Source organism: Suncus etruscus, chromosome 1 (assembly GCF_024139225.1).
Source record: "Suncus etruscus isolate mSunEtr1 chromosome 1, mSunEtr1.pri.cur, whole genome shotgun sequence".
Classification (NCBI taxonomy): Eukaryota; Metazoa; Chordata; class Mammalia; order Eulipotyphla; family Soricidae; genus Suncus; species Suncus etruscus.
This window is the reverse complement of record NC_064848.1, coordinates 52,659,687-52,682,838: the sequence shown is the minus strand read 5'-3', so window position 1 is coordinate 52,682,838 and position 23,152 is coordinate 52,659,687. Positions and strand designations below refer to the sequence as shown.

At 35.8% G+C, this 23,152-nt stretch overlaps 1 protein-coding gene and 1 non-coding gene across 2 annotated transcripts; both read left to right on the top strand.

The window, feature by feature from the left end:
- The first annotated feature begins 11,306 nt into the window (after positions 1–11,306).
- LOC126032132 (small nucleolar RNA SNORA51) lies at positions 11,307–11,435 on the top strand. The gene has a single exon (XR_007503820.1). It is a non-coding gene; the product is annotated as a small nucleolar RNA SNORA51 (small nucleolar RNA).
- Positions 11,436–18,769: 7,334 nt separating this feature from the next.
- TUSC1 (tumor suppressor candidate 1) lies at positions 18,770–19,557 on the top strand. Its single transcript, XM_049771080.1, has 2 exons — positions 18,770–19,217; positions 19,254–19,557. Exons 1-2 carry the CDS (start codon positions 18,770–18,772, stop codon positions 19,466–19,468), a joined length of 663 nt encoding a protein of 220 aa, XP_049627037.1. The 3' UTR covers positions 19,469–19,557.
- The last annotated feature ends 3,595 nt before the right edge of the window (positions 19,558–23,152 follow it).

The window sequence follows — 23,152 nt, the reverse complement described above, 5'->3', positions numbered from 1 at the left end:
TCACATGTTTGAGATGAGGTACTTATTGTTTCTATTTATAAAATTAATGACATGATTCTAAAATGCGTATCTTAATAATGTTACACATTGAAAATCTTTTCTTCCCCCATTTATACTTTTTCTGATCTGTTGTCATTCCTTACATACTTTTCCACAACTGAGCAGATGCATTTTCTTAATCTTCTTTCTTATGAAAGGCAAAACACATTATAGCTACTCTTTTTGTATTTTGCTATTTACACTTAAAAATACATTCTGAAAATTATTCCCAATCAACTAAGGAAGATGTTTTTCATTTTATTTTACAGTTTTATACAGAGTACTAAATTTTCTTGTGCATAAAATGCAAATTTATTGATATATATTTATTATTGCTGATGACTGATTTTATTCAAATCAAAATAAAATGCCATAATATTTGCCACCTGGATCCCCCCTTCCTGGCTTCATGAATCAGGAAAATATTCATGTCTTAATTTAGTCTGTTGCACATGCTCTGGCTGGTGCTCATGGTTCAGTTTACTTCTTGCTTGAGTGGGCTTTATCTTGTAATCTCTTATTTGATTCTGAATGAATCATTTCTGATTTTTCCATTTTCTCAATTGCCCAAGGCAACTTTCATCAATATTGATTCTATCACAGCAGCATGACACCCCGTCAGTTTATGTGTCAGTTTCACAGTAAACTACCTTGGCCATAATGGTCTTGCTTTTACAACTAGACCTAATCTAGCTTAATCTAATCTAAGTGACACTACTCTCAATTTGATATATATATTTTGATATGCTGACTTTTCTAAACATCAATTAGTTCTTTAAAATAAAGCTTGGATATTATTCAAGTTACATAATAAAACCTGGCTTTAAAATTTAGAACATTTTTTAAAGGAGAACTACATCTTTTTCACTGTATTTTGCAAATTTTTCACTCTGTTCATTTTGAGGTACTGTTAAAGTTCTCAATGAACTTCATCTATTATGGTACATGTTTTCACTTTATGTAGACCTATTAAAATAAAAAGTATTTTAAGATAAATGAAACATAGACTATTTTTGAAGATGATGTATGACCAAATTGAGAAAATATAGATAGTTTGGAAATTCCAGGTTCTTTTAAGGGAATAGGAAAATATAAGAGTTCCATATGAGAAAGTTCTTAACCTCGTTCTTATAAATGCAATCACACAAAAGCTTGATTAATTATTTTAGTAATTGAACTCATCTGAACAGTAAACTTCTGATTATCCAAATACCACTGAACATAAAATTCAAGAAGCAGATTCATACTTCTATGTTTAACCCTCATCTCACTAAAATGTTATGAGATACTCTTAGTAACTGTCTATGTTGATAGACAACCATTTAGACATTAGAAGTATAGCTAGATAAAGATCAGGGAGGCAGCCATTAGAAGAAATTACTAAAATCTGTGCAGTGAATATTTGTGATAAAACAAACTATCACATTATCCACATTCAGTTTGAGCCTTTTTACTACTTTCTCATGTTCAGCAGAAATCAAGTTGACTCTTTCAATAAAGTACCTCCTAAATGAACCTCTGAGGTAAAAATATAAATGGTATTTGATTTTTCATTAATGTAAAGCTATTAAAATCATAAATAGGGCTTAACAGCATTTAAAATTCAGTGTAGAAAGGCTTCTTTAGAAAAGTAGTGAAAAATAAAGGTGGCAGGTGATCTGAAAAGTATACCATAAAAATGGAGGTTTTAAAAACAAAAATAGCAGAGGCCGGAGTGTATCACAGTGGTAGGGCATTTGCCTTGCATGCAGCTGACCCAGGACTGATGAGGATTCGATTCTCTGCATCCCATATGGTCCTTTGAGGCTGGAGCAATTTTCAGCGCAGAGTCAGGAGTAACACCTGAGTACCACTGGGTGTGGCCCAAAAAATAAATGAAAAGAAAAGAAATAAATGAAAATAGTATGATAGTGATCAGGACTGAATAATTTACATTTTTCAGATCAAGTTGAATTTTGCTTTTACTATAAGTGCATACACACCTATTTACTAGCCTAAAGTAGATTATTTATATTTGTCACAAATATCTGATGAGTCGTTCCACAATTTGTTTAGAATAAGTCAAAATGATTTAAACATCTAATGGAATAGCAACTAAAATGATATATTTATTTTATTTAATTAGAGGTTAAACGTCCTAAAAGTATTTTAAATGATCATTCCTACTTAATGAACCCTCTGTCTTATTTATTTTTGAAATTTATCTTTGGGGCCAGAGTGATAGTACAAAAGATATGGCATTTGCCTTGGACACAGCAGACACAGGTTCAATCCCTGGAACCCTATTTGGACATCTGAGCCAGCTAGGAGTAATTTGTGAGTCCAAATCCAGGAATAACCCCTAAACTTCATTGTGTATGGCCCAAAACAAACAAAAATTTTTAAAAATTAACTTTGAGATACTCAAAGCAAGATGTTGACTTATTTTACAAGTATCTTCTGAGCTATTCCATTTTTATAAGTGGTAGCTACGTAGTATCTGGAAGTATGAATATTTGTAATCAGTAGTTATTAATATAATATATCATATCAGCTATTTTTATGTGAAAAGCAGGAATCAGGATAGAAATAATATAAAGTGCATGATTTACTTTCATGGTAAATATGAGCACTCATCCAATTCAAAGTTGTCCAACTCAAAATAAATATCTCACTACAGTATGAATCTCACCATAATAATAACTTATAAATATGTACTTATAATAAAAAATTTGTCAAATTATTGTTGAGCATTATAAATTATATAGAAAGAGCTTTAATTTTAGCTTGTTTGCCTCTTGGTAATTTCATATTAACCTTATATCTGCCTTCCAGAGCTACTAAAGCCAATATATTTTTAGAATAGGTTTTCATTTGCTTGAAATGCAAGTTATTAACTATAGGTCAGATAATTTAATTATGGACTTCTACTTATTATTCCCAAGTCTCATAACTATGCAAAAAAAAAAGCTGCCTAAACATACTTAGCATCCTCAACAATCACATTCTAAATATTGGTAATATCCACACTTATACCCAGGAAATCCTCTATATCTTGCCTCTGATGACCATCTCTACTACTATATATCAAGAATGTTAACCAATATTTTACTTAGTGAATACTAGCTGTCCCTGAATTAGATATTTCCTAAAAAGGATTTATTTCCTGAGAGGATAATTCTCGCAGCATCAAATTAAATTTACCTGATAAAAAATCTATACTAAATTATAAATTTAACTTACTGATAGAAAGTTATCTTTGGCCAGAATACTAATCCTAATAGTGATGGATAGATATATTGCTAATATATAAAAGTATGATTTATATATGCTTTATGCTATAAAATATAAAATATATAATGTATATAAATATATAACATATTTATATATAATATATGCTATAAAAGTCAACAAAATAAAATCCAATTACAAGGAGGCATTTATCTTGTAAGATGTAAAACCTTGAGTGGGACTGTGAAACAGATATAGGAGTTACCCAGGAAAAAGTGAAAGAAATGATAAACCAGGAAGGTGCCAAGCCAAAGATACAAAGAAACAAAATAAAAAAAAGCCTTTTGCAGAGTTGCGGGTATGAATTTGGAACACTGTTCTCGTTTTTAAGAAGTTGACTCTAGTGTTACCTGAGTAGTTCTAAAAAAATAAAATTAAAAAAAAATTCTTCAAATACCGTAAAAATAGATTACAATACTTTATTATTCTTATATAATTTTTATTCTGTTATTTTTATTCTTGGGTTATACTGCAGGAGCTCTAGGGACCATATGGGATGTTGGGGATGGAAAGTGGGTGAGCCACATACAACGAAGAAAGACAAGTGCCTTAGTTGCTCAGTGGTCCCCAATTATAATTCTTTTTAAAGGCTATTATTTCTATACTTTCTCTGAAAGAATATTTTTGTTGATTATTATGTCCTTAGTATTAGAATGTATTGGCATAAAGAAAATATATATGAAAAGAAGAAAAGGAAGGAAAAAAAGAAATCATTCTGCACAAGAAATGGATGCTGAAAGAAAGTAAAATGATATGCATGATACCCTCTTAGTCACAATATCACCAACTACAGTGACTAAAAATGAAAAAAAACAAGGAGGAAGAGAAAGAGAAGAAAATAAGCAGGTTGAAGGTGTGAGTGCAGAATGGAAAGGAAATGGGGATACCAGTGGCAGGAAATGAACATCAGTGAAGAAAAAATGTTGGAGCATTGAATGAAACTCAACAACAACAACTTTTTAACTATATATCTCAAGTGATTCAATTTAAAAAAATTAAGTGATCTCATGGATTCAACAGAGTAATACACCATTATTTTGTTTTGGCTAAAATGGATAAATTTAGAAAAAAAATTGGCTTGTAGTTGTTGTTGTTGTTGTTATTGTGGTTGTTATTGAACTAGGTGTATGGGTATTACTAATAAATTTGTGTTATAATATGTCCAGGTTACACACATTGTGTAAAAACTAATATTAAGTAGATCCCAGAAGTTTTTTCTTTTTTCTTTTTTTCTTTTCTTGCCACACCCAGTGATGGCTATGGGCTCAGAAATAGCTCCTGGCTTGGAATACCATATGGGACTTCAGGGATCAAACTGAGGTTCGTCTTGGGTCAGCCTTGTGCAAGGCCAACGCCCCACCACTTGCACTACCACTTTGGCTCCAAGTGTAATAGTTTTTATAAAACTATCTAATAGAATGTATAGTCAAACTCTAAGTAAGAAAGTATGGATATAGGTGGAAATAGTTACTAAAAAGATGTAAAAGTGACAAATAATAGGATGCCAAGAAAATCCATGGGAAATGGAGCTGTAGATGGTACCTTGCCTAAAACAAACTCAACTTCAAGAGGAATGAATTTTGGTGGGAAAACGTAAACAAGAGGAATAAAGTTGCTGAATTTCAAGCACCTCAATCCTAAAATTCAGTGCATGTAATATAGAATCTCAATTCCATAGTAGAAGACTCTTAGGATTTAAAGACTTAAAATACATCTAAGAAAACAGAGACAAAACAGTCCATGAAATTGACTTGAGTAGCATCTTCTATGGGACCTGAAATAGTTCATGAGATTATGGACATCAAGGACCATATTAAATGATCTATCTAAAATTAATTAGAATTTAAAGCACAATCAAAAAGATGTTTTAGCTTTTACCTAGGTATGGCTAAAATATTTAGTAACAACATTGAGACAATTAATTTAGGAATATAAAAACTGCTGTTTCAAATATTAGGCCAGCCTATATTCTTTTCTTTCTTAGTTATTTGTGGAAGAAAAATTATCTGCATAAAGTGTAAATTTGGAGTATTGTGTTGAAAAAGTTTTAAAACCTGATTCTAAATACAACTTTTACAGAAAAGAATATTGTGTTTACTGTCATATATGTAGTGATATTTGGACAAGGAGTGGTATAAGTTCTTAGTCAAGTATTTGTCATCCTTGGTACATTTATTGATCATTCATTCTATAATTCAAACCTCTACTTTTCATTTCAAGTGGTTTATTGAGCTTCAACTATATAAACTTCTGAGATTTATATCAGAACTCAGATTCAATTCATGAAGTAATATCCTAATGCAAAGCCAGGAGCAAAGCCTTATCAAACACAACTGCATATGTTCACCCCAAAATAAATATAATGAAATGGCTAACTACAAGAGGATGATTGGATTATTGCACCTATCCCACATTATTAGAGACACTTAAATAATTTTACTTAATACATTTGCCACATTTCTGCCTATTCCTAAATCCTTAGTTTTGGGGTGGTGGTAGAATATTCTATTTTTTTATTATTAACTACCTGTCCATTATATCTATAATTGTATAATGTGGACTGCAGTTAATCTTTTTCACTAACATATTATAGTTATATGTATTATATAGTATATACAATATATTTATTATATATAATTATAATTACAATTCCATATATAAGAATTATAGGAAATAATTCCTATATATATGAATTATAATTATATTATAGTATATTATATATCATATGTAATTATGTGTGACTATGTATTATAATCATAATTCCTATATATATAGTAATATATTGGAATATAATTCCTATATATGAATTTCTGTATATATAACTCAACTTAATCACTGCTAATCAACATTTGAACTTCAAGTCTCTTATTTTCCTAACAGTTGGAAAATAGAGGCTTATCAAGAATGAACTAATAACTTTATTTTTAGGAGTCAAAGAAATAGCTTAATGGTTTGGAAAATAGAACAAGAGTAAACTCTGATAATTTATGTTTGTGGGCCCAAATCCAAATATAAACAATTCAATTAAATGAATACATAAATAACAAAAGCAGAGGAGTGTTTTATGGCTCATCTTTGATTCAAAAGACCACACAATTTATAGTATACAAAGGTTAAATTAACTTTTTGTTTCAGCTGTAATAGATCATTGGGTATGCCATTGTTTGACTAAACTTATTCCTGAGTAAGCCAATTCGAGTGTGGACACTTACTAAACCCTTGGGATAAAGTGTATTACAGAAAGTATTGGAGAAGGGGCCATAGTGGTGCCACAGCAGTAGGGCGTTTGCCTTGCACATGGTTGACCTAGGATGAACCAGACAGCAGTTCAATCCCCCATGTCCCACATGTTCCCCCAATCCAGGAGCGATTTCTGAGTGCATAGCCAGGAGTATTGGGTGTGTACCTCAAAAACCAGAAACAAACAAATAAAAAGAAAGTATCAGAGAAGACACTGGAAGCAAAGTAAAGATAAAATTTTATGTCAGGGAACCACTATAGGGTGATCAAATACCTATAAATGGGAGTCAAGTAAATAATACAGGAATTAGGATACTTGGGATATCTACAGCTTCAGTTCAATACCTAGCATTACATGGTTCTTAGAACACAGAATATCAAGGATATCACCCTGGAGGCCTAAATCATCACCAAAATGACCTTCATGAGCCCTGAAAGTGAAGGACCAGGGTAGCACCATGTCCTCACAGCCTAATACTAAACCACCAGTCTGGCTAAATTATGCCAGAGTGATCTCTGACCTCCTAAGCACTCCTAAGCACTATTTAAGAGCAGCACCAACAGTAATAATCCACAGAGCTATTTTAGGAATGAAAAAGAGTGAAAAAGTTTTACCTGCAGGTATCTCCCTTTTAAGAGGATTCAAGGCCTAATAAATGGTAGCACTACATAGGCATTTATGATTTTTCTTTCTTTACCTTTTAATTCCAGATCTCTTTGCCTATAAGTCAGTCCCTAAAGGAGATAGAAAAGAGCAGGTAGAGAAAAGTAGGTATGGAGTGAAGGATAGAAAAGATTAAATGTCAAGTTCACCTTCTTAGCCCATGGCAGGTTGGTTAATTCCAGTCTGGAGCTTGAAAGACACATGGTTCCAATGAGAGAATATATGAACTGAATATGTATTTTAAGTTGTGATTGCATCTTAATGGACCTTCACTCTATAAAAATCAATGATTGCTCATTAATATTCACAGTAATTGCAAATTAGTAGTTCTTCTTGAAATATTCAAAGAAAAGGAAGAACTTATCAGAATCATTTTGAGGGGCCATAATAGTTGAAGTACTAAATAACTTAGTATTATATTATTCTAAAATAACTCATAAATATCTTAATTCTAATCATAAGTATTCCAAATTCTATAATGCTTTAAATCATATGAACATAACTGTATAATTTATATTAAAAACAAATTACTCTCTTAGGTTTCATATGCTTAAGAATAAAATGAAATTTAACTCTTGAGGTAAATAAGGTATATAAAAATAATGGAATTATATAGATAGGATATTGTACTCTTTTTATTACCAGTTTCAATGGAGCTTTCTGAGGATGGAGCCCAATAATTTGAATAAATATGGCAAACACTAATTGAACCAGTGCTATCCAATTGACTTTTCTGTAATGAAAATGTTCTAAATCTACTCTAGATAACATGCTAATCAAAGTCATATGTGACTACTAGCACCTGAAATATGTTAGTATTTTTATTCAAGAAATTAAGTTTTATTTTAATAGCATCTTTATTTAAGCACCATGATTACAAACATGTTTGTAGTTGACTTTCAGATATAGAAAGAATACCCCCACTTCACCAGTGCAACCTTCCCACTACCAATGCTCCCCCAGCTACTCCTTCCCCACCCTGTCTTGTAGACAGGCATTCATTCTACTTCTCTCACTCACTACCATTGTCATGATAGTTGTTAGTGTAGTTATTTACCTAACTGCACTCATCACTCTAGATGGTAAGCTTCATATAAGCCAGTCCTTCTAGCCCTCATCTCTATTGTTTCTGGGCATTATCACAATAATGTCTTTTATTTTCTTAAATCCCATAGATGAGTGAGACTATTCTATGTCTGTCTGTCTGTCTGTCTGTCTGTCTCTCTCTCTCTCTTTCTCTCTCTCTCTTCCCCACTGATTTATTTCTCTCAGCATAATAGCTTCCCTGTTCATCCATATTTAGGAAAATTTCATGACTTCATTTTTTCTGATGGCTGCATAGTATTCCATTGTTTCTTTAGCCACGCATATGCTGTCAGGTATCTGGGTTGTTTCCAGATTTTGGCTATTGTAAATAGTGTTGCAATGAATATAGATGTGCAGAAGACATTTTTGTTTTGTGTTTTCTGGGATGTCGGGGGAAGAAACTCTCATTCACTGCTGGTGGGAATGCTGACTAGTCCAGCCTTTATGGAAAGCAATATGGAGATTTCTCAAAATACTGAAAATTGAGCTCTCATATGATCCAGCTATATAAACACAAAAACACAATACAAGAAACTAAGTTTAAGTATTTCTTCATGACTAGTGAACAGCATAGGTCCATATTTTTAAGAAGATGTTAATTAAATATATATATAACAAAACAATACTATTTTAGCATAACATATTTCCTACATTAACTTTAGAATATATTTTGGCTTTGTTATGACCGTATGTTCTATATTGACACCCTTTATCTTCACAATATTATTTTCTGGCAATAGCTCCTGTTCTTGCCCTTTTAATTGGACAAGTTAATATTTTTTATAATATTTGAAGGAAGGAGAGTGTTTATCTTTTTTGTAAAAAGCATCATAATTATATGTCATGCTCCTTTTGAGTCACAGTTTTTCTAGTAGGTAAATGATACTGACAAAATGCAATACTAGTTCATGGAGCTTTTAGTATCTTTGAGCATATCAAAAGACTAAATAAATTCAATCAATATTTCCAATTCCTAACTCTATGTTTATTATTCCAATAAGTAGATAATCATGCTAACAAACATCAATATATGTTCTTCATGGCCTTAATAAATCTGCTCTAGAAAATAAATCTTACTCGCTTATATCTTTACAATTAATATTAGCAAACACAAAGCTCAGGATATGATTAACCTAACACTTAAGCATATGGAACTTTAAAAATACAAATTAAAAAAGTCAAGCACAGTGAAAACTATAAAATTATAATTATATCTACAAAGGAACTACATATTATACTTGGGATGGGTTTGTGGGTATATAACTGAAAAGCATATTTTTAAGTAGCATTGGTTATATTTGAGAACCCATCCTATAAATATCTATCTTAAAAACTAAAAGTACTTTTCAGCCAGAGTGAAAGCACAGTGGCTGTGTTGCATACACAGCATCCAAAGTTTGATTCCCGGCACCTAACAGGAGAAATTTCTGAGAGCAGATCGAAGAGAAACCCTGAACAACACTGGGCGTCTCACAAACCAAAAAATTAATAAATAAAATCCTTTTATCCCCATGTTACAAATGGGGAATTTGTGATTTAAAGATATTATCAAAGGCCATCGTTTAGGGGAGTGGGAGAAGTTGTATTATTTATCAAATACTGGTATGTACTACTGAAACTTACCGTCCTTATTTAGTGTATATTTTAAATCTACATATAAATGTGTTGACCCAATCAGCCAGCAAGGGTTAACTTCCATATTCCTGGTGTGTCTGAGTCTGAGTACGTTCTCCCCAGCTGATGACAGGGAAAAAATATTGGTCTCAGGATGATGACCAGCAACACTTTATTCCATTCTAACAATGCTTACCGAAGACTTATATAGAGCAGAATAAACTGGGTTATGTCCCTGACAGGGCTAGGGACTTAACAGAAGGATAGCCAGGGTGAAGTAAGACTCCAGGGGAAAAATAAACAAAAATGCCTGAATTTAGGAATGTCTAGGAGCAACACTGTGATCAATAAAAGTGACCTGTAAGACTGAAAGGCAATCTCCCTTAAACTACTCTCTGTAAGGGAGAAGGGACAGCCCAGAGTCCAGCCTGAGAGTAATCGCTAATCATGGGGTGTGGCACTCCTCTCTGTGCTGGCTGTCCTTCCCCATCTCTGGAGCTGTGTCTCCAAAGTTTTTGCCTCAAGTGAATCTCTGGAACAGATTTTCAATGAGGTTCCCTGGAACAGTTTCTCTACAAGGTCCTGACTGCCATGTGGTTCAGGAACAGCGCCACAGAGGAAGTCAACATAAATATCTGCTGTTTCAAAGATAAATTTTATCTTTAAGGCTCACCATTAAAGATAGTGCCAACAATTTTTTTTTCGTTTGAATAGTTCTAAACCTTTGCTAGTTTCAATTAGCTCAGTCTACTAGATATATGTTACCTATGGTTTGATTAAAAAAATATCAGTTAATATAAGAAAATTAGAAAAAAATATTTTCAAAACATAATAAACAGAAATATTTGAATCAAATACATACTATACAATGTGTGTAAAAGCACAAACTGAGTGTATCTGAAACTATTTCAGGAAGTAACATATTTGCAAAACATTAATGTTGGGAAATAACTGAAACAGACATACTTTATTAATGTTTAGGAAAGAGAAATTAGATAACTCAAAGAAAAATGAAAAAGATAGCTAAAAGGCTTGGGGTATGCATTTCATGTAGCAATTCCAGATTCAGTACTGGGCGCCACCTGGTACCATAATACTGCTAGCTATAATCACAAAATAAAATTAAAATAGTTTTCAGTTGTTAAAGTTTTTCTTCTGTGTGCCTTTGTAGTTCACCTCTAATTTCAGAGCTTTATGATCAGCAAAAGTAGCCTGCAAAATTTCTATCCTCTTAATTTTATGGAGATACATATGTTTTATGTACCAGCATGTGGTCTATCCTGGAGAAAGAGCCATGTGCACTGGAGAAGAATGTGTATCCAGGTTTCTGAGGATGGAGTGTGCTATATATATCCACTAGGCCTCTTTCCTCCATTTCTCTTCTCAGGTCTCAGGCCTCCCAATGCTTACCACAGGCTGTATTCTTTACACTGACTGTATAGAAAGAGGAGGTACAGTAAATGCTCCCCATATATACCTCAAACTAGGCTCTTTGCCTGGTCTGTATTGTGAATGGGGGGGGGGCAAACACAAATTAAAATAAATGAAAATTAATAAAAGTGAAACTATCTTGATTTCTGGGGAATCCAAAGATGATGGCAAACCATAAATTTGCTTTTAAGGATTTTTTTTCCAACCAGACAACTTAGAAAAATGAAAAATATTGCCTACAGAACAGGAATTTAGTTTTTTACTATTTGGAGGCAGGGAAGGCTTAAGAAACAGGTGTTGGCCAACAATAACGGCACTCTTCCTGGCTTGCATGTAACTGTTTATACACATGGCAGAATGAGAGAGGAAGCATGTTTTCTGAAACCTCTCATCCGGGCACTGTCTAATCAAGAAATCCTCAAAATTACGATCACTTCAAGACCTAAGTTCCTCTGAAAGTTCTCATTTCCAGTTACTAGTATATTGGTAGTTAAGGCTTCAAAATAATAAATTGAGAGGAAGGGACACACCATTTTTTCCACAGAAGTTACATTCATTCAAAATCAATCCAGGGCAAAAGCACTCAATAACTTGGTAGAAAATCAAGTGAGCCAGCAAAGGAGTAATATAAATTAAGCATGAAAATACCCAGTGAATCTAGCTTGTAGACAATAATAAATGTGCAAGTAAGGAACTTAATTTGTTACTTGTTCAACATTTGTAATAAAATTATTTGATTAGTATAAGAATAGCATAACTTGAATAAGAAAGACAACAGAGAGTGAATATATGATAATGCCCCTCAAGGTGAATGTGACTTAAATTAACTTGATTGAAGGGCTAGAAATATAGTAAAGAGGTTAAGGAACTTGCATGTGTCTGTGGGCCTGGTTATAGCTCTGGTATCATATAGTGCCCCAGTCATCAGAGGATATAACCCTGGAGGTACTCTAAGCACTGAGTATGATTAGGGGTGACCCTGTAGACCCCAATAAACACTAGAGTTGTTTGGGTAGTCACCAGCACTACATAGCCCAAAGCACACTACATCCTTTGACACTGGCATCTTGGATCCTTGTGTTAAACAGTTGGCCCAATCAGTGAGAATCACTGGGAAGATATACCACTCACATCCCCATCCCATTTCCTAAGTACTGCTTGGAAACTTCCACCTTTCCCCAAAACAAAGACATATGGCTTTAAAATGCAGATATAAAACTGATGATTATGAATATGGTAATTAAATTATCTTGTCAATCAAATAATATATATCATAGAACTTCTTTCTCAGTATGTACCTGAAAATACAAAGTCACCAACTGTAGAAAGAATGACTTATTTAGAGAATGAGAGTGGGACAATGAATGTATACAATATCTACCACTCAAAATTAATTTTGAGAAATAATATGGGTGTTTGAGGTCAGTAGCAAAAAAGTTTTGTTTTGCTTTATGTCTGAACTATTAGCATTTTTCTCAACTTTAGTATTATAAAAATGTTTTATATATTAAAAGAAAATGACTAACTTCATATGCTCAATTTTACCCACTCATATAATATAGGAGAAGGTTTATATATAAAGATTCAGGTACACCAAAAATCTTTTGTGATGACATGGCAAACAGAAAAGCTTCCAGGTTTATACAGAAGGCCTACCAGGACTACACTTAATAATGTGCATACTAGGGACTTGAAGTCACAGTGATACATTTGCAAGGCAGGCACTTGAAGCTATTGTTTTATTACAGACCCATTTTATCTCATTTTATAAGATTATACATTACTTATCTGAATTGCAATTTGAGTTAAGCAAGCCACAGTCAAGAGTGAGTCACTATTGGTATGTACCAGAGTTTAATTAAAATACAATGTCAGGAAAGAGAAATCTAATTTGTGTGATATATGTTTTCTACTTATCAGAAAATACTTTTATTCATAAAGAAAATAAGCATAAGTGTCCTACATAGTAGAAATGCCAAGCAATGTTCTACACAGTGCTAAGTTTCTTCACTGCTTCTCATAGGATGGTTTGGTCTCATTCTCTCCGCATACCAAATCTAAATTCTGTTCTAAGTATAAGGGCCTGTTTTCACTGAATATTGCTTGTTCCCATGTTTTGTGTCTTTGATAAGACATATGATTGAGGTCATCTAATATATCTAATATCTATTTAAAATACTTTCTCATTTGTTGTGGGATATTTAAGTTAACTTGTTTCCAAATCTTAGCTATAATAAAGGAACATAAACATGCATCTATCTTTTTGATATTTGTGTGTTATTTGTATAGATACCTGGTAGAATTACTGGATCATATGGTAGTCCTTTTTTTGTCGTTTTTGTTTTTGGGTCATACCTAGCAGCATTCATGGGTTACTCCTGGCTCTGCAATCAGAAATCTATCCTGGCAGACTCAGAGGACCATTTGGGATGCCAGATCAAACCCAAGTCAACTGTTTGCAATGCAAATGACCTACCTGCTGTGCTATAGCTCCAGCCCCATATGGTAATTTTGCTTTCTATTTTTTAAGAATTCTTCATACTGTTTTCCATATAGACTTAACAAATTGCATTTCTACCATTGAGGATTCTTTTTCTAAAGCTTTCTCTCCAGCACTTATTCTTGATCTTTTTATATAAGCTGTTTCACTAGTAACAGGTGAAATTTCATTGCTATTTTGATTTTTACTTTTTCTGTTAAACAATTAAGCATTTAAAAAATAAATTTCTCTGCTGGGGCCAGCATGTTAATATAGCTGATAAGGTACATAATTTGTATGCAGGTTATAATCTTGGGCAAAAAATCTGGCATTCCATCTGGTCCTGAGCCCCACCAGGAGTAATTCTTGAGTATAGATATAGAGTAATTCTGAGCATCTCTAGACATAGCTGCCCCCCCCCAAAAAAAAAAAAAAAACTAAAGAAAATGTATTCACTGGACATCCATATATCTTCTAAGGTAAAGTATTGCATCTGTTTTGCACTTTTGCCTAATCTTTGATGGTGTGTTTTGGGGTTGTTCTGTGACTTTTTCTTTTTTAATACTCAAGAGTTAGCTCTTTGCCAAGTATATGGTATGTGAGTATTTCTGCTACTCAGTTATATATCTTTTTAGTAGTTGATAACTTTTTTTTGGATATGCAGCTTTAGGTTTAATATAATGCCATTTACTTTTGTTCTTTGCTGGTAGTTTTTGTTTTTTTGGGGGGGCACACCAGTAGCACTCAGGGGTTACTCCTCGCTCTGCACTGAGATTGAACCTGGCAAGCTCAGAGGAACATATGATGATGCCGTGGATCTAACTCAGGTCCATTAAGGGTTGTCTATATGAAGGCAAACACTCTATGGCTGTGCTATCACTCAGGCCCCACAGAGTTCTAATCACTAAATCACTTCAATCAATTTCATGGAAATTTTGTCTATGTATTTTATGGTTTGGGATTTATCACATTGATTCATTGTGAGATAACTCTTGTGCATGATCTGGGGTATTGTAATACCACTGCATCCTTGATTATCATTGAAAGTAAACTGTATAAACTTCATTGTAGATACACTGGTTTTTATTTTTTTGGTATATTGCTTTTTTTTAATCATTGAACAACAAAAATGTTTCCCCATAGTTTTTACACAGAACATGAGAGAAAATTCTGGTGTATAAAGAAAATATTTCTTATTTTTAGCATGCTGAAGTTCAGATTTCTGTGAGACAAGATGCATGTGTTAGTGCAAACATGGATTTTTATGTGTTGGTTGATTCTTGAGAATATAATGAAAGAGCTGCATACAAAAAGCAGGTTAAGAAGTTAAACTTTTTAGTTCAAATAAATAGGTATGAATTTATCCCCAAAGTACAGGACTTTCTTTTTACCTGTGTAGAACATCACTCATTGTCTCATGATGATTCTTCCAGTGTACAACTTCCTAAGACCTTCACTTCACCATCTATTTGCCTCTGTATAAAGACCTGTATAATGGCCTACTCTTGTCCCTATGCCAGTCTCTATTCAGCATTTGCTTTCCTAGTATGAACTATTGTCACTGGGCCTCTCTGGGACAGTGCCAAAGCTATTTCTGTCATTTCAGCTTTCTTAGTCTCTGGCCACCCTCATCTCCGGCCCTTGATAAAGTGTTAAATGGATGAGTCCACTACTCAGCACCTTGTCACTGCTTAAGCATTCAAGCCATGCCTGGATCTGCTGCTTGTCTTGGGCTGTGAGTCCTGCTTGTCTTCTGCCCTATGTTTAGGCACTTGGACATCTGTCTGGGTGCACAAGTCCAACCTGATCCTATAGTTCATTTGAGCATATTCAAAGGGAGAGTCTGGTCTAGAGGCTTCCTTTTATTTGCTGTTATCTCCCTGAGGGCAGAGTCAAAATTAATACTGAACACAGCCAGGTATGACCAATACCAAAAAACATAAGAGGTTGTTCATTTTTGTAACAGAAAATTCAAAGAAATTTCAGCATTTGTTCTGCACCCACCATTTTAGAGTCAATATACAACAGCTCCCTCCCAACTTTCTCAGTCCCCATCTCCTTAGCATCAAGAATGCCAACACTGGACTCTCCAAGAACAACTTTCCATAGGCTTCTTAGAGCACTGTGGTTTTTTACTGTATATGAATTTACATTCTGATATGATTTAGGTTAATTTGGGGATCTAAGAGCACATTTTTTTTTTCCAGTACATGAATGGTAATTGTTTCTTTAGGTCATTTTGATTTGGGATAACTTTCAAAAGAAGCATTCTACTTCTAGATGTAAAGAAATTATGTATTCTAATTTTACACCTTCACAGATTAGATGCTGTTCCCTCACAGAATTTTATAACTAGTGAATATAACAATATAAGAATATTGACATTAGTAATATGAATATATCCATACCCTCTTCTATATCTAATCCTGCTCTGAAATACTTTGGTAAAACTGATAAAATTGATTCAAATTTACTTTGGCACTTGATAAAATGAAGAAATTAATATACAAAGTAGATGTAGCTGATTAAACAAAAGATCCAGTAAAATCTTTCTTGTGTTTGATATATTTTAGCACTAAAGAATCTGATTACATGTTTATCCTCTCTAAAGGCAGAATTCATTAATACTAGCAATGAGGGGCTGAAGGATAGCACTGTGGTAGGACGTCTGCCTACAAGTGCCCGACTCGAGACTGATACAGGGTTCGATCCCCGGCATCCCATATGGTCTCCGAAGCCTGCCAGCGAGTAACCAACCCCAGGATGTGGCCCAAAAACAAAGCAAACAAAATACTAGCAATGTGACAGGTGTTTGCCATTTATAATTCTTTATTCTATGAAAGGAAAAGAAAAAAAATTAAGTATGGGGAATTGAAATTGATTCAATTTAAGTACTAACAATCATGAATGTTATTTGTGCACAGCAATACTTACCTTATTATAGAGAATTCATTAACCTTCTTAGTTAAAAGCTAGACAACTGGGGCCGGAGATATAGCATGGAGGTAAGGTGATTGCCTTTCATGCAGAAGGGTGATGGTTCAAATCCCGGCATCCCATATGGTCCCCCATGCCTGCCAGGAGCGATTTCTGAGCATAGAGCCAGAAGTAACCCCTAAGCGCTATTGGGTGTGACCCCTCCCAAAAAAAAGCTAGTCAACTGATATAATTTCATACCTGAAAGAAAAGTTGTTAAAAATTATTTCTATCAAATTTTGATTTCTTCATAAGCAAGCTTATTTATAATAAGCTTAGCAATAAGTAATGCTTATTTTACTGTGTCCAGAAGTTTGAAACCAAACACAAGTCCCACAATCCCCTTAGAGTATACCCAGATGTCCCTAAACACTGCAGGGTGTGGCAGTGAAGTTTAAAAAGTAACCTGAGAATCTTGGTATCTGAGAATGCTGGTGTCTATGTTTTGAGAATTACAGGTGGCAGACTGATTCTATACTTGCCACAGGGATTCTAACCCAGTCAATATGATCCCAGAGCTTGTTAGGAGTAAAGTCCAAATGCAAGAGCCAGGAGTAAGTCATGGGCACAACTGGATGTAGCCTCAAAACTTATAGAAAGATATACACATATAAGTATTATAATTATTAAAAGTGTGTAAAATACTTTTTTACTTTGTTGTCATGTGGGTTAGTGTGGTGACTGTACCCCCAAAATAAAAACATTCACATTCACTTAAGTAAATGTTAACACAGTAAAATTTCAGACTGACTGGTATTTTATAAAAGTAAAATTATTGTTTTTTGAAATTGAAACTTTATTTCCTACTTCAGTATGAAACACTGGAGGCGACGAGGAAGTTTTGTTTGTATCATGTTGTACCATCCAATTTGGGGAAATGTGTACAAGATGGAATAACTGCCTTTTCTGCAATTATTAAATAATAAAGGCCAACTCTGTGAATCATAGTTCTATGTTCTTCTCCAGTGAATGTAATTATTTAGATCCTAGTTAAAATGTAGGTCAGATAGATATTACACTGAGTAGGTAAAGGTGCTTGCTTTAAATGCAGTGACCTGAGTATAATACCCCACATATGGTCAACTGAGTTCCACTACAAGTACAGCCACTACACCCTCAAAACCAAAGAAATAAAAATACTCAACTTGATTCTACTTCCCAGTGTAACTGAAACTTGTATTTCATCCTTTCGTACTAAATTTAGTTGCAATGTATACAGGCTTTTCTTTTCCACTCCCTTGAAACTCCAAAGTGAAATGCTCTACCTGTGCCCCCAATTTTGGAAGAATTCTGTTTCTAGTCTAAAAAGGTTCAGACTTGGAATTCCCTACATTTTCGTGAATTGGCCTGAGCACATCTGCTCCTTATCCTACAGATTATTTGCAATTTCATTTTTTGCTTTGTTTTGGATACAGATGGGCTTGGGTCATGTGTGAAACTTTCCAGCGACTCACATCCCATCGGATCTAGATGCCAGCCTTGCCTCTTCTCAACGTGCCCTGTAATCATTTTCTCCCATCATTGAACGTTCTAGATTTTTTTTTTTTGGCGGCTCTATTTTGCTGGGAGATTGCTAGTGCAAAGAGCGAGAAAACCACTAGTGGTTGCGCCGGCGAGCAAAGCAAAGCGGGGCGAGGTCGCGGGTGGCAGCTGTGCCGAAAGAAAGAGAGCGAGCCCAGTGCCTGGAGCTTTCGCCCCGCACGCGAGCAGCGGGGAGCGCTTCCTCCGGGGTAGGGATTGCGTGTGCTCCGTCCGGGCCCGGAGCTCGCACGCAGGCCCGGGGCGGGGGGCAGCTCTACGGTCGGAGACAAGACACGCCTCAGCCCCGGCAAACACCCGGCCTCCTCTGGCCCCGGGCCAGCCGCCGCCGCCAACCCACTGCGCTCTTCCGCCAGCACCGTGGGCGCGAACTCGCCGGCGCTTCGGCGTGAGGCCCACCTGGGCCCGCGGTGAGGGAGCGGAGCGCAGCGATGTGGCGCATGCGTGGTGGCGCTTGCCGGCGCGGGAGCGGTTGCGGCGGCGGTGGCGGCGGGGCCGAAGGCGGCGGCCTGGGCCGGCTTCGCGGATGCGGCGGCAGCGGCGGCGGCGGCGGCGGCGTGCAGGGCTGGCTAGGCCGTGCGGGCGGCGCCCCCCGCCAGCAGCTGGAAGAGCGCTTCGCCGACCTGGCCGCCAGCCACCTGGAGGCCCTGCGCGCGCGGGACGAGCGGGACCGGCAGAACGCGCGCCTCCGTGAGGAGAACGCCCGGCTACGGCTGGAGAACCGGCGGCTCAAGCGCGAGAACCGCAGCCTCTTCCGCCAGGCCTTGCGCCTGCCCGGGGACAGCGTGGACGGAGCGTCTGAGGAGGCGGCGGCCCCGGCGGCGGCTCCGGGCTACGAGGAAGCCAGTCCGAACCGGTTTGCCAGAGGCGGCGGCGGCGGCGGCAGCAGCAGCACCACCACCACCAGCGTCTCAGACCTCGAGCTCAGCACCGCCAGCGCCTTGAGGGCCCGCCTCGAGAAGCTGGAAGTCATGTACCGCCGGGCACTGCTGCAGCTGCATCTCGAGCAGAAGATGCGTGGGCCGCAGTGGCCTGACGAGAAGGAAGAGCCGCCTCAGAGCCAAGCCCAGACAAGCCCACCCGGCCCGGGGCCCTCTGAGCCCCAGGATGGCGACGGGGCCGTAGCCTGAGGCCGCAGCCCCAGCGGCCATGGGCGTGGCCTGGTCCCGGAGGTGCTGGGCGTGGCCTGGTCCAGGCTCCGCCCCCAGCTCCGTTTGCTCCTGGCTGGCCGACTTGGGCCTCAGACTCGCGCCTGGTTTTGGACCACTTCCGCAAGGCTCCTCAGCCTCGGGCCAGGCGGGGCTGGGCCTGGAGCTGGTTTCCATGGAGACCGGCTACGCGTCCGAGGGGCGGATTGGATTGGAAGTGGGGCGGAAGTGAAGTTCCTGACTGCGTCTCATTGACCTGCTATGGGTTTGCAGACGACCTGTTGGAGCGCCTTTTCGCGCCCAGATTTGGTTCTTAGGAGGCTTGGAGCAGGTTCTGTGGTGGAGTCTGTTCATGCTTCAACTTCACTTTCTTACGGGACCAACATTTTTTCAAGTTTTCTTTTTTATAAATCGGTGTTACTGGGAGATCCCTCTAAGCTACCAGTTTTGCTTTTCTTTTTTAGATCCGACTGTCTAATTTATAACTTAGACACACTCGGCCTTGGACTTTAGGCAAATTACATTTAATATATATCAATTTGTTTAGTCCCTGGTTTTTAAGTATCTAAGTGATTCTTTGAATTGGTAAATAAATCGAGTTTATGAAAAACTGTCTCAAATCATAGTATGATTTTTTGGGGAGCGGGTTCCTTTTTTAAACTAATGTTTCTGAAGGATAAGTATTAATGTGGGTTGATTTACATATTTTATACCCGACTTTATTTAAACCAGATTTTTTGAGAATGAATTTTCTCGCCTTTGAACAGTTTTAAATCTAAAGGTTAACTAATCTGAACAGTTTGATTTTTATTCATAAACTTCACAGTGTAGTCAATCAGCTCTACCTTGTTTTGGATAATGGTGTTTTAGGAGTTATAAATAATGTATGTATCGAAAGCCCATGGGGTAAGACCCAGTTGTGATTACAGTGATGAAAAAGTTGGTAGATTCAACCACAAATACTTCTAAAAATCACATCCTGAACCTTTAAAAACACTTTGCCTACCTATACTTTGCCTACATATACCACTATACGTTCTAAACACTATAGGGAGAACAGAACATTTAAGTGTTACATAGGGAAATGAGCCATAGAAATTAATTGTTCCATTTAGAAAAATACAAGTCATGAGTTTGTTTTATATGTTCCAAAAATTTATATGGCACACAAAATAATAAGGCAAAGATAATTTTTGTGTATTTTGTAGATCTGTTTTTTAAGATAGTACATTTTTTTATTATTAAATTCAACCATGCCTATAAAAACTAAGAAACATAACAAGAATAGGTACAGATAAGAAAAACGTTTGATAGGGCAAAAACGTTTTAAGAAGCCAGTGGGTATTAAAGATGAAAAGGACATGTGCTCTAAATAAACTGCAATTTGGGATTTAGGTGATCCCTAAACAATTTTCTCATTAACATGAACATCTACCTCAAGATGTTATAAAAGAAATTAGAATGCTATCTGCAGATATTTGCTTTGACTGAGTTCTCAAAAATTAGAATCCACAGTCAGATTTGTAAGTGATTTGTTATATTCGAACTTTTTCCTACTTTCTTGTTTGTTCCTAAGTGACTTAATGAAAATAGAAATGTGTCCATACTGAAGGAATTAACATTCTTCATTCTTAAGCAAATGGGGGAAGATACAGGTTATATAATATGATGCTAATAAAACAATGCTCAATTGTGGTAGCATTGAAAAATTTTAAGTAAGACAGTTTTACATATTTTAAAAAAATACGTTTTGTGTTCCAGTTAAGTGCTTGTAAATTTGATATGATGGGAGAAAGAAATGTGGAATATTTTTGAGCATTGTTTCAAAATGTGTTAATTCTGAAGCCAAATACCTTCTACCTTCATAAAATGGGTCTCATTTATTTCTACATAAATTTTTCCTGCCATTAAAAATGATAAATGCAATAATATGAGAAAAGTTTTATTGTATCAAAAGGTATACTTGACATAGTTGATTTTAAACCAGCATTTGCTCTAAAATAAAAACTGGGTAACTTGTTGCAGTGACGTGTATTTTCATAATTTTAGATTTCTTACACAGGAAAATACCTTATAATTTATAAAAATAAGCCAAAACATAATTGTTTTTAGCAAAGAAATTTAGTGAGAATTGGCTTCATTAAATCAGTGATATTTTGACTCTTTACCAAGAAATAAATGCTTCATCTTTTCCCATATTAAAAAGTAGCAGTCAAATTAAAAAAAATGAGTGCTTTTCTAGATTACAAAATCAACTGTACTAGAGCTGAGAGATAGTACAATGGGAAGACTGCTTGACTTGCAAGAGACCAACCCAACCCAAATTAGATCTCCAGTATTCCATGTGGTCCCAGATTCCCACCTGCAGTAATCCCTTTACACAGAGTCAGGACTAACTGAGCACCACCATATGTGTCAAAAAAAGAAAAAATAAAAATAAGTAAAATAAAAAACAAACCCCAAAACCTATGCATATTATTAAACTTCTTGAACCATGAATATATTTGGGAAATATTAAAAGTCTTTTTGGTCTTCTTTAAAAAGAAAAATAGAGCTGTCAATGAGTATTGCCACATTAAAATTATTTAATAAATATTCTTATAAAAATACTAAAATTATCCAATGTCAGTAAACTATTTTCTGTATTGCTAAACCACATATTTTCACTGAAAATTTTCAGAATAAGAACTAATAACAAAGTTTAATATTCCTGTTTGAAATAATGGTAATTATCAATTGTAGTATAAAATAAATATATTGTTCTTATAGACAGATTTTAATAGAAATATTATAGACTAAGGAAAACAGATTACACATCATAAAAAGTAAATATGCTCAAAGAGTTTTAAATTGATATTAGCAAATCTAAATGTTCAGAATTAAACATAATTAGGTATAATCCACAATAGATTTTGCTTATTAGATGAAACAATTCAGAATCTGCTTTTATTGTAAGTTGGCATATTTCATGATGATGTTATGAAGGGAGTTATTTATTAAATCCAAAATTCTCAAATATGTTGTACATCAGAATTTGAGAAAATAATGAGTTTATTGATGCTGAATTATTTGAATGATAAGCAATCTACTTAAAAAAAATTTAGGCTAGAGAAATAGTATAGCACAGAGGTCTTCAAACTATGGGCCCGCAGAGGAGTCTGATCCTTCCCGCCAACAGTGAGCGCTGTTTGGTTGCCAGGATACCTGCCAGCATATACACTCAGTGTATATCCAAATATCAGGAACCATGCACTCAAAATGGTAACCATCTTTGGTAGCACTTATGCCTGTGAACAGACTTTTTCAAGAATGAAACATCTGAAATCTCCAACCAGATCAAGAATAACTGATACCCCCTTGCATCACTTGTTACTGCTGGCAGTGACAAATATGGAACCGGACATTGACCATCTCTTTAGCCAAAAGCAGGCCCACAGTTCCCATTGAAATACTGGTGCGTGATCTATTTATTTATAAATGGTTTTCATTTTATTTATATAAGATATGTGCAGTGTGAGTAGGAATTAGTAGCTCATATAGTCCGGCCCTCCAGCTCTCTCAGGTACCGTAATCCGGCCCGAACTTTAAAAAGTTTGAAGACCCCTGGTATAGCAGGAAGGGCATTTGTCTGATCTAGGTTCTCTCCCTGGAACCACATATGGGCCT

Coding starts and splice junctions, on each gene's coding strand:
- TUSC1 (XM_049771080.1), top strand. CDS start 18,770: ATGTGGCGCATGCGTGGTGGCGCTTGCCGGCGCGGGAGCGGTTGCGGC. Junction 19,218..19,253: donor TGCCAGAGGCGGCGGCGGCG/GCGGCAGCAGCA, acceptor CCAGCGTCTCAG/ACCTCGAGCTCAGCACCGCC.